The 20,351-nt window shown below is 28.0% G+C and overlaps 3 protein-coding genes across 3 annotated transcripts in view; all 3 read right to left on the bottom strand.

Moving 5' to 3' along the window:
• LOC119673978 (extracellular superoxide dismutase [Cu-Zn]-like) overlaps nucleotides 1–6,908 on the bottom strand; it is a 21,761-nt gene extending 14,853 nt beyond the window's left edge. The window contains exons 1-3 of the mRNA XM_038085100.1: nucleotides 6,793–6,908; nucleotides 1,196–1,286; nucleotides 899–1,120 (exon numbers count right to left, since the gene is read on the bottom strand). Coding sequence (XP_037941028.1) covers nucleotides 899–1,120; nucleotides 1,196–1,267 — 294 coding nt within the window. The 5' untranslated portion in view covers nucleotides 1,268–1,286; nucleotides 6,793–6,908. The remainder of the gene's footprint in view (nucleotides 1–898; nucleotides 1,121–1,195; nucleotides 1,287–6,792) is intronic.
• A 6,847-nt stretch (nucleotides 6,909–13,755) lies between these two features.
• Nucleotides 13,756–16,231, bottom strand: LOC119673977. The gene is made up of 5 exons (XM_038085099.1): nucleotides 16,202–16,231; nucleotides 15,539–15,933; nucleotides 15,332–15,475; nucleotides 14,422–15,273; nucleotides 13,756–14,362 (listed from the first exon to the last, which is right to left on the bottom strand). The coding sequence occupies exons 1-5, from the start codon at nucleotides 16,229–16,231 to the stop codon at nucleotides 13,993–13,995; spliced, it is 1,791 nt and encodes a 596-aa protein (XP_037941027.1). The 3' UTR covers nucleotides 13,756–13,992.
• A 1,001-nt stretch (nucleotides 16,232–17,232) lies between these two features.
• On the bottom strand, nucleotides 17,233–20,296 carry LOC119681595 (persulfide dioxygenase ETHE1, mitochondrial-like). The gene is made up of 5 exons (XM_038094838.1): nucleotides 19,811–20,296; nucleotides 19,472–19,616; nucleotides 17,889–18,255; nucleotides 17,710–17,828; nucleotides 17,233–17,480 (listed from the first exon to the last, which is right to left on the bottom strand). The coding sequence occupies exons 1-5, from the start codon at nucleotides 19,991–19,993 to the stop codon at nucleotides 17,425–17,427; spliced, it is 870 nt and encodes a 289-aa protein (XP_037950766.1). The 5' UTR covers nucleotides 19,994–20,296; the 3' UTR covers nucleotides 17,233–17,424.
• Between the last annotated feature and the right edge of the window lie 55 nt (nucleotides 20,297–20,351).

Here is a 20,351-nt window from a genome sequence, read left to right as displayed (position 1 = left end):
GAAATAAAAATTGCAGAAGCACCACAAATTAATCATGAAAAATATTTTTCAAGAAATCACATTTATTCCATTAAACTTCAAGCTGTTTGTGATTACAAATTAAGAATAAGAGATGTTGTTGTTGGTTAACCCGGCCTGACTCACGATGCTAAAGTTTTTTCGAACTCAATACTTTTAACAGAAAAAGATCGATTTTTTTCTAATCAATCATGGATGGCTGGCGAAAATATTCTAATATTTTTAAATTTTCCTCATTTGTCCATTTTCGTACTGGATTTTTTCTTTTCCGTGTTTTTGTTTGTACATTACTCACTAAATTAAATCATTTTAATTTAAAAATTATATTTAGTTTATTAACTTACTTTTGCCAAATTTCCTGCTCTTCACTTAACACAATATTTAATATTAATCAAAACCAAAAACAAAACAAATTTTAAATGCTGCCTATACGAAAGCTTAGTATAAATACATTTTCGGAGTAAAATTTTTTCTTATGTATAAGAAATATGGCAACATTGAAAAAAGAGTAAAAGTGCAACGCAAATGTTACTAGACATGTATTTTGTTGTTGCTGCGTTGCACTTTTAATACGTTACTCGGTTACCGAGCGCGTTTCTCGAACTCGTGAATAACCTCAATATAATTTTTATGTTTTCTATATGCATGTTTACATGAGCTTAATTGATCATATACTACGAGTATTAAGCAACACATATGAAAAAAAGAAGAAATTTAACATAGAAGTTCATCTTTGCATTTATAATTTAAGTACTAATAAAGAACTTAAGTATTTTAGACACTTGTATCAAAATATAGATATTTATAGAGCCTGTATATACAGCAAACTATTTTGTGCTTATTGTTTGTTATAATCCCTTTAATATATCCAAAACCTTACCTTATCTGGATTATAATGTCCACCGGTGCTTAAGCAGCCATTAGTCAAATCGCCTTTCTCATGCACATGGAATCCGTGTTTACCAGGTGTGAGTCCAGTGACATAAATACGAATGTAAACATTTTCACCGCAAGCATTTTGTGTGAATGTAATGTTTCCCTTTACTTGGGAAACACCTGCTGGATCATCAAGATACGCTATAGCTTGTATAGGTGCGATTTTCTAAAAATCAAATAATTATTTATAATTAATTTACACTTTATTATTCAGATTTGAAGTATTTTTAAAAGTGCTTACCTCGGCGCGTACAGCCACTACACATAAGGCCAAGGCTGCCACAATTACATGATTGGAGAACATTTTATTCATTAACTAATTATATTTGTGCCTAAAATTATGTATTAAAAAAAAACAAATTAAATATAATTTTTATTCAAAGGAATAGTGAATACCAATAAATTAACTATAATTTCGTTTAACACAAATAATATTGTTGACGCATTCCTATTAAATTAAATTGCTCAATGAAAATGAGTATTTTTTAAATAAAATATCAACTATTTCAAAGTTTATTTAAATAAAAATGGAAGCACTTCAGACAAACAACTTTTCCTATCCACAGTTCCCCACAAAGTGATAGTCAGTCGTCACATGCCATATAATAGCCTATGATGATGATTTATATTACATGTGATTACATATAGAATTTGTAAAAATTAATTTTAATTTAATATTAAAGCGTTTAAAATGTATATAAAAAAATACATATTTGACGCAAATTCCGAACATGAAATTTATTGGTGTTCATACTTCCATATACGATATATTCACACATATATTTTGTTAACCCCACCCCTGTAGCAATTTTAGTTTATTCAATTGAAACTTTGTATTGCGGTTGAATTTAACTAAATTTGTAGGTCAGTCTGCAGTAAATGATATAACAATTTATGACTATACAGGGTCAATAGAACGCTTATGAAAACTTATAATATATAATATTTAAGTATATTATTAAATCAAATTCATAGGTAATATATACGATATATGTGCGTTATGAAAACAATCATTGTTGTAAACAAAAATTATTTATCTAGGCTAGTGTCCACAGTATTAATAATGCAAATATACTAGATAATTGTTTGCTTAATACCTTTTTTTGGATCGTCTATGTGCAGCGAAACGATTGCTAGATTCGTAAGAGTAGAAACAGGACTGTACCCAATAAAAATAAATGCTGTAGTGTAGTGAAATCCATAGAGAAGCAGACATAGAAATCTAATGTGACAAATACGCCAATCAGTGATACATGAATTATGTTTCTAAAATCCGTGTGAAAAAAAGAGCGGTAGGTCGCTCCTGAACACGGTAGTTTGATGAGTTGAGAGTTGATTAAAAACTATGTAGTACCAATACCTGGGAAATAGTTGCGAGCAACCATATAGAAACAGTTGCGAACAGAGTATTTCAAGGACGGGAAATATATGTTGTAGTATTAATAATAAAGAGGATTATTGGGTTAAATTACAAGGTAACAGTGTTTTAGGCTTTTAGTGTAGCAGGGTACTGTGATTAAAATATATGTTTTCTGCTAGTGATTGATTTTACTCAATCTTACGATTGAAGTTTTTTAAGTGGCGAATATAGAATCTCTTAGATAAACAACTAAAAAGAATTTAATTACAGGTCTTATCTGCTCTCCAGCAGAGCCGATATGCTGTCTTTATAGACAAACTTAACGATATGGTTACCTAACACAGGCTATAGTGAATCCATTTACAAATTGCTAAAACCCTATATTTTATTCAGAGAAAGATTAATAAACTTAGAACAGTTTTTGTTTTTTGATATTTATAAATTTCTCAATTTAACTTCAATTAAAATTCTCATTCCGATATTTTACTAGATGCTGGGTTTTACTTTTATAGGTTTTACTAAAGTTTAAAACTATACATAACTGAACTAGATTTGCTATAATAACATTTTTAATGTGTGGCTTTATTACTTTAGTAAAGGAAGTCGAACTGTTTTAATACAATGTGGACATCTTCGACACCTTGTAAATTCTCCCATTTTTTTATGTACCTAAATTATATGAATATTTTACTATACATATTTATGATATTCTTTTCGTAGCACAGTTTGTTTTAAATGAACTGATTATTCTTTTTTATTTAAATTATTGTATTATCCCAAATGTAAACATCTGTTAAAGATGTGTTTATGTATGTTTAGGTGTGTGTATGTAAAAAGGTTGTTTTTATTGGAATTTCGCGATTAAACACTAAATGCTTTATAAATACAAAAAGTTTATTTTAAAACAATTAGTAATTATGTAAATATCGGTCAGAGAAATAAAGGAATACGTAGTGGTTATTGATTTATATGTATTATATACCATTTTGGATAACAAAAGGTGTGGAACAAATTTCCTTAAACATTTTCTGAAGTGTGTCTTTATAAAATTGGGATTTTATTGGTCAGCATAATTTAAAAACTAAGTTAATAAAACATATGACTAATATTAATATATATATATTAACTATTTTTAGTTTATAAAAAAAATTATATTCATTGTAAATATTGTAGTTTTAAGTAGTGATAAGAGCCGAATACTATCAATGTCAAAAGTATATTGTAATAATTTTTAACATTTTAAATTTATTAATAATATTAAACAAAAGTTTCATGTTCGTCTTATCTTTTTTTCAAGATAAATATGTCTAAAATGATTAAAATTAAATATTATTCTTAATGTTTATGAGTTTTAGCACGTTTTTTTATAAAGTAGATTAGCAAATACTAAGATTTGAAATGAAATATGTCGATAAATATTTTCAACGAAAGTATAAGGATGATGACGAAGGTATAAAAGAAGTGTGAGAATAGATAGGAATACATACCTTATTTTGTTTATATTAAAATCTGACAATTGCTTAACACTATAGATATAATAGTTTATAGTTATCATTATTAAAAAATACAGCAAAATAATTGCTTACCAATTCGTAAATAATTATAAAAAGCCACTTTACATTTAACTCAATAAGTTTACCTTAACTGTTCCTTAATGCTGAAAAAGGTCTCTTAAGTTATGATGTTGGTCATGTAAGATGTAAGATGGCTATGTTTCACTCAAATACTACCAACATTAAAATCACATTGTATTACAGTTCAAAATGAAAATAGCTTTCCTTTTCATAAGTAAGTGATACATATTAGAATAAACAAATTAGCATTTGAAAGAAGCAATGACCATAAAAGATCGAAGAGCAGAAAAGTAAAGTGGATGTATACTATACACACACTTAGTAAAGAAAAGGATTTCAAATGCATATAGAGGAATCTATAACTTATACTGGAAATCCAAAAACAATAAACAATAAATAAAAAGACTTTTAAATCTTATGCTTGGGAAATCTGTTTGGTAGTATGTTATGTTTAGTATGCTATAAAATTTAAGATAAATTTCCTGAGAAATTGCATATTTTGTTGTCATTAAAAAAACTTGTAGATTTTACTAATAAAAACTGCACACACCACCTAGTATCAACAACCTCGCAATTTTTACATTGATTACACATCACTTTTTGGCTATACTCATTGTTGCTTCTTTTCACATAAAAATTTGCATCTATATTTTGAATCTTTATCTCAAAAACTAAGCTATATTGATACATAGCATAGTAAAAAATATTGTTGAAAATGTGTCTTCACTTATAGATGTCAAAGAGGCGTGCCCGGAAATCGGAATCGTGCCCAAAGAACAAATTAATATTAATGTAAATTATGTGCCATAGAACAAATAAAGGTATACTATATACAATCTTTTCATATTTATATTGCATAGTATAATACCTATGTATATTTGTAATAATATTGTAATTAAACAATTAATTTTCTCAGAGTTATAATACAATTGATACAGCAATTAAATTCTAATTTTGTACTTAGTACGCCGCGACGTACTATAGTATATAGTATAGTTTAAATTTTTCATGGTATGAAAGTTGCCATGAAACTCTAGACTTTGCAGGTGGTTTTCTTATACATACAAATTTACAATTAAGTTTAAAGTGTAATTTAATATATACAAAGAGATATTAGATTAAGCTGAAATATTGGAAGTTCAAGAAATAAAATTATAATATCTATTTAGAATAAAGCGGTTATTGTCACTACGCAGTAACTTATACGACGACAATAATTTATTCTAAGAAATTAAAAGAAATCTATTTAAACTCATTTTATTAGTCTTAAATTCAAAGAAATATTTTAAATATTGAGTATATTGGCCAATATGTGTAATAACTGATCTATTTTAGTTTTTTGTATAACTAGATACGAAATATTTTATTCCAATAAGACAATAATCGACAAAAAATAAATAGTAATATTCGAAATATTTCATTGTTATTAAGGCCTAGAACGTAGAGGTGGTACATAATATACCACAACTCTGTTTTGATCTTACACACCCCTTACATCAACCGCACCCGACACTTTTACCACAACCAATTTGGTTTATTAAATTTAAACTCTTTTTAAATAGTTTTGTCTGTACTGGATTACTAGAATGAAACTGATGGGCTACATCACTTCTTCCTGGATTGATGGTTGAAATTTTTTCACACTGTTTTCTTGAGAGATAATTTTAGTTTGTTGAAGTCTTACACGGAGGATTTAAATAAAAAAAAAGTTGCAAATTGAAATGATGGAAATTATTACGAATTGAATGTATATTAGATATTTTAGAGGATCATAAAAATTAATAAAAAACGCAACATTGGGATAATTTAATCATCTAAAGGCATATAATTAGATTAAGTCTTCCGATCAGGCAGGAGTATAGAATTTTTAAAAAGTATTTAATATAAAATTTATAAATATAAATACTTTATAGTATCACAGATATAATAAAAAAAATAGACTCGTATTATCCTCCCGATCAGGCGGAAATGGAGAGTTTTTAAACCTTTTTTTTCTTGAAGAAATTTATTACTAATTTCAATTCATTGATTTCAGAGTACTGGAGAAATTTGAAAAAGCGTGTTTGAAATGAAAGTGTGGCACTGAAATTTAGTTTACATAGTACTATGTTCTATATAAAACTATATATAAAAGTGATGTACCTTGAATAAAAAGCAATCTATTTTACTAATTATAAAGTTGTATATATATATGTTGCTTCATTTTTAAATATATACATATTTTATTTTTTTTAAATGTGTTCATATTAAATATGTATACTGTAGTAATGCATATTCCACAATATCAAAATTGCAACAACATTTTTTGAAATATCCTAAATATTTTAAGATTGTGTTTGCGCAGAAATTCAAGCATTAATTATATAAAAGTATTCAAAAGTTAACAAATATATTTAATGTCTAAAATAATAAAAAAAAAACTCTTGTTATACAATAAATACTGATTTCTAAAGCAATTTCGGCGCAATTCAAACCCGTTTCTTCCTTTCAGCCTTCAAGGCGTTCCTCTTTTCAAAAACAATACCTATGAGTATCAAAATTTATAAAACGCCTGTTGACGAAGAGCACTTGGAGCTGTTAAATATGTGGATGGGTATATAATTTTTTGTTCGTATGAGCCGTTACAATACACTGTATATAATATTTATTAAATTTACTTGCATGTTTTTATATCGTGCATATATACGTGTAAGCGATTTTCAAGTACATCTCAACCACAAAAAATGAAAAGTTAAGTAATTTTTTAAAACGTAAACAGAAACCAGTTCAGCTACATTCTATTAAAAATGTCCAAAATATAAAAGATTCTTGCTAAAACCACAAATGTATGATGTTTTCAATTATAAATCAATGCATTTTATTAAAAAGACAAATAAACAAATAATTAAACACTTTGTTACCTACACTGTTTGATTAAGTTATATTTAATTCTTTTTTTTGGATATATTAATTTGCACAATTTTTATACGATTTCCCGAAATGAACTGAACTGTTCGAATGCCGAAGTTGAACTGATTTTTAATGGGTCCCGCCAGTGAGCAGATCACCTTAAGCTTTTTAATTTCAAGCGATCGAATGCAGTCTCAGCTCACCTGAAAGTTACTTGTCACTCGTGCCGATAGCGCGCCCATGAATTTCGGTTTCTGAGGCACTGAGTGGGAAGAGGGACATTGCCATATTATTAAATATACTCTTAACTGCAGTCAGAAATTGTTAAAATACATTTTTATAAATACGTTTTGTTTATATCTAGAGAATTTACCAGCGATAAAGAGCAGCAATACATGTAAGACTAACTCTTGGCCATTCACTTTGTGAGGTTTATTATCCAGGTGTAAATTCTGAAATTTATCTTTCTTCAATGGATTAATCTAATCAAAAATATTTTTTATTTTTTTCACTTAAAATTTCTGATACGCATCTGTGCGTAAATATATAAATTTTTCATTAAACAAATATTTTTAGTACGTTTTTATGTAATTTTTTATCATCTTCATTTGTTTTGAATAGAGCACTCATTACTTAATTATTTTGCCATATATTTTTGGTCTCCACAAACGTGTGTTCACACTTAAGAGAAGAAGATCACGTCGCAATTTCATAAAGATACTATGTTTCGATAGAAAAAATTACATTGTTTTAATTTCAAGTTGGTGTTCATACTTAAGTACGTGTTTTAAAATTTTCGAAGACTTTTCAAACTTATCAAAAAACCAAAAAGTATATTTTCCTTAAGAAATAAGACATTTATATATTTATATTATTTATATATTTATATTTTAATTATATAAATAATACTAAGTACAGCCTATAGCCTATCCAAATAAGTATTTTCATATTGGTTTGAACAGGATTTGAAATTTAAATGAAAAATTTAATTAGAAAAGATATATTTCAATGTTATGTTTGATTCGTACTTTGATATTTTAAGTTAATGCTTAACTGAGGATTAATTCTTAAAAGAAACAAACAGAAATCGCGACCTTAACCATACAACGCAAATTTTTATTTTTCAGTTAGGATAGCATTCATTTTGATTGAGGCCTTATAAAGACGAATGAAAATGTTTTTAACACCCTATATATGATTAAGTTAATCTTTTATAATGCTTCTGCACAAAAAGATGCACAAATGATCAAATGCAATAGTATTGAAATTAAAGCTATATTGTTCATCACGATCTAAGTGATTTGTACATAGAACAGATTTGGCTTACTTAGACCTTAAAAGAGATCCCACATTATACTAATACTAGTTTACTACTATACTTATAATTTAAATTATATTTTACTGCTTAACTAATACTAGTTTATTCATTTTGTTAATAATAAGAATCTTGAAATTGTTTAATCATAATCACAGTAAAATTGTGCATATGTTTATGGACAATGTATCTAACAGATGCTATTAAAAAAAATCAACTACAGATTTGAACTCTATATGTGGGTAATTTTCTTAGAATCAACACACAGTAAATTATAGAATAAAAAGAAACCTAGTCAATTTTTTTTCATAAACCATGGATAGGTATTGGATATTTTTAGCTGAACGTTTGTGTCTCTCAATAACAGTTGAAAGGTATAATAATTTTAAAAGCGATTAATTTATTTCTAATGAAATCTGTTTTACAATTTTATTGTTCATTAAAAAATACATATACTATATACTATGTTTTATTATGTTTTTATATTGTGGTATTGTAAATAGCTAAATACAAAATACTAAAAAAAAACAAACAAAAGGAAACTGTTTTCGCAGATAATCTAGAAGTTATTTCCCGGAAAATTATTGCATAATAATAAACCAATAAAGTAGTATTAAGAGATGCTAGGCATAGCTATCCTTCAAATTCCTAAAATAATAAAATATATATGGGTTCGTTTCAGTCAAATCATTAAATGGCAAAACATGAAACTTATACCTGTTGAGAACTCCATGGTTAATATATAGGTAATATAAGTGAGTACATTTTATTGAGGTTTAACATTTCAATGTTAGAGACCTGTTATGCGTAGAGTAGAGCGGTAATACTACCCAACATTATAATGTTAAAAATTTAAAAAAGAATAAAAGAATTACATATGTTACCTATTATAAAAAACAATTTTCGCGAATATTAAAACACCATAAGCCTTTACCTGAGCTAAGACTACCTAAGACTACCTATGACTGTAATCTTAACAGTAAAAAATTATTAAATAGATAAAAAAACATATATAATTGCTTGTAAAAAACATTTTTGCGAATATAAATAAGGCGAATCCTTCTACAGTTATCAGTCAAACAACGGCATCAATCTAAGTAACATCCTTAACATATCTCTTCGAATCTTGTTACAATAAACAGTCAGAGAACAGCATAAAATTAAGTAACAATCTCATCGTATCGTTTTCAATTCTTAACAGTTTTTGTCAGTCTATCTCTTTGAAAACTGCTACAATTATCAGTCGAAGTACGCAAATATTCTGAATATATTTCATTGAATTCTACAACACAACAGAACAGCTTTTGTCTTAACAATATCCTGAACGTATCTCTTCGAATTCTACAGTTATCAGCCAGAGAACTGCAACAGTCTAATCAATATCCTTACTTATCTGTTCGCGTCTAACATAATCGATTTCATCCAAAATGAAATTTCAAATGTTAATCAAAAATAATGGCAAAAATGGCAAGAAGATATCCGTTGGCTACGCTATATTTCTACATAAGACGGAACTTAATCGTCGCAAGAAGAATAATATACGCCGATACGTTTCTAAAATTAATCTCACCGACGGTTTGATTTACAATGTGAAGAAAAATATTAATTATTGCAGTCCAGATGATTTAGCAGCGATGAGCCGTGAAACAATATTTAAGAAGAAATTGGACACCGAAGTTAATCGTAGAGTTCAGCACGTACAAAAACTGAAGGATTTCTTAAAACTACAAAGGACACCACAGAAACAGGAAAACAAAGTAAAGAAAGGAGTTAAGAGGCAACTTTTCACATAAACTATATATTCGATGTAACTTTTTAGACAAGTGGTTCCAGTGACTTTATATAACCAATTCTGATGATAATAGTTTTAAGTATATAGTTTTAAAGTTAAACTCGTATTTGAAAATAAGGTGCATATAGTTAAAAAAACCTAGTTAACCTAGTTAAAAAAAAAATTCATTTTTAATATATATATTTAAGTTTAATAATCACACTTTAATATTTTTAAAAATCATTGTACTCATTTAGTAATTAAGTTTTATAATTAATGTAATATATAATTATATCTTTGTGTATTTGCTTAATAAAAATAAATAAAATTCAGTTGTACTTAAAATTATATCTTTTATAATTTTTTATAATTTTAAACTATTTTTATTAAATTATTAAACTATTATATATCATGTTACACACTCTTAGGAGAGAAAATTTTTTCCTTTAGAAGCGAACAAAACAAAGGCGCAAATAAAATTCGTTGAGTTTCTTTTAGTTCAAACATTCACAGGCATTCGGGTCCCTGTAGGTAAATGTATTGTTTCCATTGGTTTAATGTCGTTCTTATTGCAGATTCTGTTTTCAATAATACGGATTTCGGCAAATGTGATATATATATATACAGATACCTCTGTTTAAGTTAATACTCTCAAAATCAATAATTCTTTTAGTCAGAGGAGTTTATGCTCAGTTGTGGCAGATCAAGTTTTTTTTTTTGGATGTAGTGACTGAATTTACTATTGGAATAATTATAATATAACCTTTATAATACATAATTTCCATATCTATATTTAATCTGCAGGAAGTTTATATCCGTACCCTTACCTCGTAATATTTTTGAGTTATATTTGTGTCAAAAACAATACTATGTCTATTAGATTTGTTTTGTTTTCTATCTTATATACTATATAAATAATTATTTATATATATAATGTTTAATATATTATATATATTATATATATATGTAGCTTAGAGTTTCATATACAATTTATTTATATAAAAAAACAACTTTTGAGTTCCGGTACTATGTCTTTCGGTGCATTTCTTTACAATAAATACTCTGGCAATATGATTTATTGCATTTTTATTTTCATAAAAATAATACAATTTGCAATAAAGTATAAAAGAATATGATTGTATATATAGGTAAATATTAAATTATGATTCTATTTGTGCCGAAATAAAAAATTAATAACATACCTATAATTATATAAAATATCTTTACAAATAAAAATAAATTATTCGTAATTAATTTTACTTTCGTTACCTTTACTAATAAAAAATAAATTCTTATGTCACTTCTTTAGACAAATAGGTTTGTTATTGCATTAATTTGTATTCACTGCACATTGTATAGATATATTCAAAGTATATCTATAATATTATAATAAATTGTATTTACTAATTTTATGAACGCTAAATACTTTAGTAAGCTAGAACAAATCGAAGTCAGTGCTAATTTATTCAACTACCTTCATATTTGCATTATAAACGTAATTAACAATACATGGTAAGTAAATTATATTAGTAATTTAATTAGAATATTCAAAATGGCCCTCAGTATTTTTCTGTAAAATTGTACTATTCATTTTAAAGCCATCTCTCCGTCTCTCTCCCTCAATTTTAAACAAAAGTAAGTTACTAATGAATAAGTTTAATTGTATCTACAATTATATCTCTCTTAAAGATATATTTACAAAAAATATGTAAAGCAAGTACACAGAAAACTGTTTCAATATATTATATATTATTTATATTACAATATATACAATATATTATTTATTTATAATAAGAGAATTAAGGCAATAAGAAAGATCCACTTGTCTTATTTGCTTGTGCTCCATACCTTCGTACTTATCTATGACTTCAAGTCAACAGCGGTTTAGGATTTTTTATCCAGGGATATTAAAAACAATGATTAAAATTCATATTGAAATTGGGCTATACATTGTGACCGAAAAGTTTCCGGTCATAAATAAATAAAACGCAAAATTCTTAATCTTCATCAATATTTATTTTATCTCCTTCAAAATATGCTCCATTAGAAGCGATACACAAATGCCAACGTTTCTTCCAATCATCAAAAAATTTTTTATAGGCGCTTTCCGGTATGGCTTTGAGTTCCCTCTGCGAATTCTGTTTTACGTCTTCTATGGATTCAAAACGCGTTCCTCTGAGTGGTAATTTGAGGTTGGGAAACAGGAAAAAGTCACACGGTGCAAGATCAGGTGAATACGGTGGCTGTTCGATGGTATTTATTGAATGTTTGGCCTTAAAATCGTTGATAATGTTGAACAAATTGAGGTGAATCGGAACAAGCCGGGCGTTGACACGTCGCATACACAAATTGTCCACCAAAATCAAACGAGCCATCTCACGACCGATGCCTAGCTCTCGTGCTATCTCTCTAACACTCACATGAGGATTTTTGAACACGATTTCCTTTGCCTTTTCAATGTTTTCGTCGGTGGTAGAGGTCGAAGGTCGTCCAGAACGCGGCATGTCTTCGACGGTCGTACGACAGTCCTGAAAGGCTTTGTACCACTCATAAACTTGAGTTTTCGATAAAACTGATTCCCCATAAGCCTTTTGTAGCATTCGCAACGATTCTGCACACGAAATTTCGTTCGAAAAACAAAATTTGATGCAAACTCTTTGTTCAATATTTTTTTCCATTGTTTTTTTCGCAACGCACTACTGAGGTGAACTGGTTTCAACAGCTGCCGTAAACGAACTGTCCGACAGATCGCGCTCATTTTTGGCATAGTAATTAAGGACAGTGCTGCCAAACTACATAAACTTAAAATATCGAAAAATATACAGCGCGCGAATTTTAAATGAGAACCTCCGAAAACCTTTCGGTCACAATGTAAAAGAGTAGTTAATTTTTCTTTATTAATTCTTGAAACAATAATCAGAATGAGGTGGAAAAGTCCATCTTATAAGTTGTATACCTTCATGTTTTAGTCTCCTACTTATTTTTTTTATTATATATATAATATTATTATATATTCCCTCAATGTGGATCGTCGTTATTGACGAGACAACTCGTTGTGATTTTAAACTATATTTGTCAAGACTGCAAGCCTATGTCGTGTCATTCTATTATTTCTAACTCAACATGCACAACCTCGTCTATTCACCTCCGCTTTAAACAACTCCAGCTTTGTCTTGTCGCACGTTATTTCAACATGATTTGTTTTAAAGGATTAATCTCATCCACTATTATTACTTGTTCTGTAAATCTAAGTTAATTTTTTTAAGTTCTCTTATACCATTGTCGCTAACTTTGGTTTTCGTATACAAACCCAAAGATTTTTCACAGTACTTTTCTCGTAAATATTTAGAGTTTAGTTTAATTGTTCTACTGAAGACCCAGGTTGGACTTTAATAGGTATTCTGCGTTGATACTAACAGTCAAGAACTGACAATTTGTGCCTAGTAGGTATTGCAGTACAAAACCTTGTTATGAACCGTTAATGGTGATAATACATATGCCTTTAGCATATGCTCGTACATGTAATTATATAATGTGATTAGATTTTCTGACGAGGACATTGAATAGAATGCATAATATTGAATTCGTAAACTTTAGTTAATATATCAGGACTTAAATAAAAGTTCCGTATGTAATTTTACTAAAACAGATTTTATTTGGGCGTTAAGAATTATAAAAGAGATTATCGTATATTTTAATATATTATTGGGATTTTTTTTAAAACAAAATTTTAGATTTTACATGTATAATGTACATATACATTTACTAGGGATATAGATCAAATATTTATTATTAAAACAAAAACGAAGATTTATCTAATTTAATTACTTAATTTGTTATTACTTATGAACCCAATCATATAAAAAATATTTACATACAAAAATAAAATTAATATTATAAAATAGTTTTATATACAAAGTGCTAAAACACAATAAATATGTATAATTAAGTACTAAGCATTTGCACGTACCCGCCTTTAGGTTTCGTTTCATGTATCATAAAAAAATTATCTAAACTAGAAAAAATAATTTAATTCCCGGAATCTTTAACAATTTAATGGTTCCATTAAGAATTGTATCAACTAATAATGTGTCTCTTCAGTACGTTTAAAGAGAACATTCAGTAATTTTCATATATTATGTTTTTGCCGTCCCAGCGAAGAAGTTTGTAAAGGTGTACAGTTTTCAATCAGAACACTATTGCCTTCTTCCGTTGAGGCCTTATCGGTTATATGTGTACGTTTCAGAGATCGTTTGCGATCGAGTTCACCGTTTGCATTCAATTCGACAGTCTGTAGGCTTTGTGCACGTTGTAAGGAAAGACGTAATGGTTTCTTTGGTGGTGTAGGGCGTATTGTACGCACTTGTGTATCATTAAGAGGTTTGGTTTCGTTTTCGCTTTCAAAGTCCAGAGATTTGACACTGCGCATATCAGAAGGTTGTCTATTGCGTAAGGCAAGCGTATCAGAAGAACGTGGTATGTCACGACGACGTTCGAAGCTATTAGAAAACACAATAATTTTATAATTGTATATATAATATAAAAAGTATTTTATTACCCATTGTAATGATTGAGGTGTTCCACACTTTTTGCTTGCATTTGTGCTCGCTGTAACAGGGCACTCGTTTTACTAGTCGATCTCTCATAGCGCTCACGATGTCGATCTTTTTCTTTCTTATAATGCTGCATATAAGCAGAATCGCTGTTTATTGATATCTTGGAAGCGGATAATGACTTTGGTGGCATATTGGAAGCATGGGTTGGTGTTCTATTATTGAAATCTATGTGCGTATTTTCTTTTATTAGCGTTTTAGTGATATGTGTGTTCGAGTTGGGTTTTGGTAATGAATTAGTATTTGAAACTATGTTATTATCACCAACTAGTTCTATTGGTTTACCACCTACAAGTGTGGTGATGTAATTGCCACGCTGAAAGACAAGCGGTTTCTCGGGAGGTGTAGATGGTGGCGAAGATATGCTGATGCTAGTTATATGTGCATTCGTGCCTGTATTATTATTGCCGTTTTGTATATGCTGTGGAAATGTTTGATCTTTTGTTGTTTGTAATTCCTTAACTTGTTCTTCTAAATAAGAAATCCTATGTTGCAAGCGCATATTGTTTTCCTTTTCTTGATCAAGCTGTTTTTGTGGTATTTGTGCAGTTTTTTTACGCAGCACTACCATTTGGCATTTTCCCGAATTACCTACAAGTTTTTGAAGTTCCTCTTTTGTTTGACAAGCAACCAATTTGCCATTCACTTCTAGAATACGATCACCTTTGTAAAGACCATCACCTTCAAGTGCCCAATCGATAAAAACACCGGTTTGTTCTGTTTTAATTTGTGCAGCCCAACGCCCTGAAGTTGCATATACCGCATGTAAGCTCAAAGATATACCCGCATTCAAGATACTAAAGTAAGAAACAATTAATATAAATTCTAAATAATTATTTTTATCAAATTTATTACTTATAAAGTGTTTGCAGTTCTGGTTTTGATTTTTCCAAACGTGCTTGCAATGCTCGGGCCTCTTCTACAACAGAAAGCAATTGTAATTCTTCTCTACCGAGTGCATACTCAAGTTCAGCTTGCCGTATTCTTATATCAATGTTACTAAATAGTATAGTTAAGATATGATATATTACATCAGTCTTAAAATTGTTTAATAAAACTTACTCTGTTATGTCCAATTTTTCTAAGGCAATTTTTAAATTTTTAATTTTGATTTTTTTATTTTCTGCTTCAGTTTTCAATTTTTGTAATTTCAATTCTGCGGCAGGTTTTTCTGCATCATCCAGTGGAGGACCCGTTGGTCTTGGAAGTTTTCCTAAACATAATTGAATTCTCAAATTTTGTATTGCCGCCTCACGATCCTGTAAAGCTGATCTTAACTCTTTCGTTTCACTGCGTGCTGTACGAGCAGATAGGGTGCCACCTAATCCGGAACTTTTTCTTCGTCGTCCAGTTGTAGAACATTGTGAAATACTAGTATTTAAGTTTATGTCATCGTGATTATCATGATGTAGGCTGTATTTTGCAGCCGAAGCACAACTTCTGGGATGTAATATTGTCTGCAAATAACATAAATATATAAGTCAAAGTATATTAGTTAATATATGCAGTCATGTAGACTGTATGTGATTTGAATTAAATGACATTAATGAACTTCAAGGTATTATGTGATATAATTTTTAGGATGAAAAAAATGTTGAATTAATTATAAAGTATTGAAATTGAATATTAATTAAATAATTAATATTTTATTTTATAATAACGTGCATACATACCATGTTAGTATGTATATAACATTTTAATTGAAATTATGATTGTGTTGGGAACTTTTTTCTTTTCATGTTGTTGTAGCCCCATTTACCAAATATCATGAAAGAATTACAAATATGTATACATGGGTTAGAATATGGTTGGATAAAAGAAGTGTAAATGAGAATAGGATTAATGTTAATTTTTTTGTCAAAAGTGACGTGTCTTATGACGAAAAGAAACTATTTAAAAGTAAGAAGGGTTCGAATAGAAATAAGAAGACAAGAACAAACAACAATTTGTTGGAATTTGGCTGACCATACAACGATGTTTCTAGTATTGTCAAGTACTTATCATCAGTGGTCTTAGGAAATATTCGAATTTTTCCACTAGTTTATAGTTCGTATATAATTTATTTCGACTGCAAGTGCCAGGCTTAGAAGTCGTGCCTGTTAAATGAGATTGTTTTGGAACAAGAGTGGATTCTAATTAAAACTAAACTGGGTTTAGGTAGAGAAACTTCGCCACTTCAATGAGACGAAACCAAAGATCTATTGGGCTGCATTTGATGTGTGTATTAGAATATGAAAAGAGATGGGTAACAGATTGGGAGTAAAGCTGCAGTGAGATTCTCTCGTTTGACTTTTAACTGTTAAAGAAGAATAATGTTAGGACTACAATTTGTAAGTCTTCTTCGTTGCATTTCATAACTTCTTTTATAACTGCATTTTATAACAGTTCTTAACAGTGTAGAAGATATATAATGATCACAGTGATTTTGTTCAAAAGCAGCTAAATTATATATTTTATTTAAAAATTTATTTTTTAATTTAATTTTAATAAAATTTTTTAAAATATTTATAAATATAGAAAATATTTATAAATATAGAAAATATTTATAAATATAGAAAATATTTATAAATATAGAAAATATAAGATACTATGAGGGTCTATAACTAAAGTTAAGAATTTCATGACGAGATGTATAAATTGAAATTGATCAAAAGTGTTAAAAAATGGATTTTATTAAATATTTTCACTAACTTATTACATTTTGATTAACACATTTAAAAATGGATTCATTTGATTATTAAAATTTTTTATTTTAAATGCTTTCAAAAATACATATACATTTGCTCTTACATTTAACATGAATACAAGTTATTTAAAATATATATATTTAAATATATTTAAATTTGTAAACTGATATTTAAATTTGTAAACTGGTACAGTATCACTTAATGTTATTAAGAACTTCTTTTCTTAAATTGTAGCAATTTCAGGCCTCTTAGACTTCTATTTTACTCTTTTGGAATATCAAATAAGCCGCATTCACGATTTGCAGGTAAAGATGCATCTAAAAGATTTAAATTTTTATGTATTATTGAGCATTCTTTTATATAATTTTTATTTTTTTTTAAATTTAAATAGAGGAATGTAAAGTATATAAATTAAAATAAATAAGGTGATTATAAATTCTAATATATATATATTTAATATATTCATTGTAATATATTATATAAATATAATACAAATAAGGATTAAATAATAAGGATTATAATAAACAATTCCATATTATTATTCACCTATTTTTCTTGGATATGGAAGATTTAAATTATCCATTATTTGTATAAATTCCTCTAAATTCTTTGTTAAACGTGGATTATATTGTTTCTCTTCCCAAACAGAACTCTCTAATTGTCCTCTGAAATTAAAAAATTTATTTTTCAATTAAAATAATTTCTCTTTTATGCAGTTAACTTACTTGTAATCATGTGCTGGATAAATTCTGAAGTTTTCCGGCAATGTAAAAATTTTTTCATGTACATTCTCATACAGGCTTTTTGAGTTGCCTTCTTGAAAATCTGTACGTCCACAACCACGTATAAGTAATGTATCACCGGTAAATACACATCCTTGTTCGTGCACTACAAAAGTCATGCAACCGTTGGTATGTCCAGGCGTTGCTAAGGTGTTAATGGTATGACGTCCAAAGGTCACAGTGTCACCTTCTTGTATATGTTTATCGGCTTTGGCGCCACTATTGCCTGATATAACTGATTGACAGCCAGGAAGCAATTTCTTCAGCCAACCACTGCCGGTTATATGGTCTGCATGCATGTGTGTATTGACTGAAGAAATCAAGTTGTTATATGTATAATTAATGTAATATAATTGTAAATGTGGATTTATTGCTATTATTAATGTTATGGCTACTTGGTTGCTATTGGAAATAGTTTTCTACAATTATTGGTTTGCGTGATGTTTGCTTGTAAAAGTTTGTAATTAAATGTTAGTAAAGCAAAAAAGTGATACGCCATGGATATATGTGTATAGATAATTAGGACAAACAATGTCCAGTAGTTAAATTAACTCCACGAAAGTGTTTGCTATATTTCACAAATTTGGTGAAATCATTTTTTTGATTTGTTATATAATTAGCTAGAACACGATAAATACGTTAACTTCATTTAATTTATTTAGTTAGTTACCATATTAGTATTTTTATAATTTTCTTGTTCATAAACATTTAGCTAATATATCTAAATATATCTATGGAAGAAAACATTGAAAAATATTTAAATAAGCTAACATCAAAAATGCTGATTCACGATGATCATTGTAAATTGTTTTTATTTTATTCATTGCTCATCAGAACAGTTTACTCTCTTCAACCTAATATTTCATATAAACATGTTTTATAGTTCAAAGGAAATTTGATCAGATTCTAAAATTATTTTCAAAATTTATAACGAAATTAATATTCATTGAATTTTTAGGTTTTAAAGGTCAGTGAAAGGGCGTTGAGCTCCAAGATATATTTTTAATTCTTAATAATTTCAACTCTACTTTTGGAGTACCTATATGTAAGCTATATGTATTGAATTTGGGTTTGAAAACCTTAAGTGATTTTTTTTAATTAATATTTTAAATTCATAATACTATTTGTTCTGCTATATATGTGATCTTATCATATATTTTATTAAATAAGTACTAAATTCGCTTTAAAAAACATAACTTTATCAAAATATTAATTTTTTGGGTAATATTCCACTGGTTAATCAGTAACCAAATTAGTTAAATAAAATCTAGATTTTATGATAACAATGGAAAAAACAAATGAAACGAAATAGTTAATAATATTTCCTAATTATGTTCTTAATTAAACATTTTTTCGCACTGATTCTGATAAAAATATATGTAATCAAAAAGTTAATATAGTTATCATATCGAAATATTTAGATATAAAGCTGGTATAGTTTATTGGCATACCATTAACAATATTACTTCAACAAAACTTTTTCTTAATAATACTGAATATTTCATATGTAACAATTTTATACATACGTGCATATTTTAGTGTTAATCCCAAATCCTCAACCAATTTTGCATCACGCTTGGCCTGCTCTAAGACAGGATCAATTATAACAGCTTCGTGTGTGTTGAGATCAGCTAAAAGGTAAGTGTATGTGCTACTTTCCGTATCGAAAAGCTTAAAACAGAGTTGTTTAATATTACATACTTTATAAAGCCAGTTTTAATTTTAAAGAATAATATTTAATCAGTTTATTGTAAATATATAACCACATGAAAATATTCAATACAGTGTATGTATTTTTGGGTATGTTTATATACACTTCACAATAACCTGACGCTTTATTTTTAGTACACTTTTAGTAGACTTACCTGTCGGAAGAAGAAATCGTTTGAAAAAGAAATGCGTGGTAACATTTTGGAATCTGCACTGCAATGGTGTAAGCGATATTTGTTTAAAAGTGGCGCAGTAGTTGGATTTAACGTTACAAATTTATTCGACTGCAACACTCCACGCCTAACTGCTGAAAGCAAACTGAGCGATGGTAATTTCATATTTTTGCTTTTTTAACTTTACACAATCTTCGGCGATAGTAAAACTTATTATTTGTTGTTGTTGTTGTGGTTTCAGCTGTTATTGCTTTTGTCGGCTAATCAAAATGATTGCTCAGTGAGTAACTTTGTTTGTGTATTGTAATAAAAACGCTTCGAAGTTTATTAAGTTTTGTTTTATGATTTAATTATTTATACACTTCTGTTTTGCTTCTTCGTTTCTACAAAGTATTTTTTGTTATTAAATTTTTATTGTTTCTATATTATTATTCTTGCTTTGATTCATTCATAAAGCTGTTTTTTCTTAAAACAAATATATTTTGTTTTTGTTTTTATTGCCAAAACGTGCCATGTAAAAATA

This window comes from Teleopsis dalmanni, chromosome 2 (genome assembly GCF_002237135.1).
Source record: "Teleopsis dalmanni isolate 2A chromosome 2, ASM223713v2, whole genome shotgun sequence".
NCBI classification, from domain to species: domain Eukaryota; kingdom Metazoa; phylum Arthropoda; class Insecta; order Diptera; family Diopsidae; genus Teleopsis; species Teleopsis dalmanni.
Note: the sequence above shows the minus strand (reverse complement) of the source record. Positions and strands in the feature narration are given on the sequence as shown.

Coding starts and splice junctions, on each gene's coding strand:
- LOC119673977 (XM_038085099.1), bottom strand. CDS start 16,231: ATGGGGCTACAACAACATGAAAAGAAAAAA. Junction 15,476..15,538: donor GAAAAATTGGACATAACAGA/GTAAGTTTTATT, acceptor TATACTATTTAG/TAACATTGATATAAGAATAC. Junction 15,274..15,331: donor GAACTGCAAACACTTTATAA/GTAATAAATTTG, acceptor TTCTTACTTTAG/TATCTTGAATGCGGGTATAT.
- LOC119681595 (XM_038094838.1), bottom strand. CDS start 19,993: ATGAAATTACCATCGCTCAGTTTGCTTTCAGCAGTTAGGCGTGGAGTG. Junction 17,829..17,888: donor TATCCAGCACATGATTACAA/GTAAGTTAACTG, acceptor TTTTAATTTCAG/AGGACAATTAGAGAGTTCTG. Junction 17,481..17,709: donor TCCATATCCAAGAAAAATAG/GTGAATAATAAT, acceptor TAAATCTTTTAG/ATGCATCTTTACCTGCAAAT.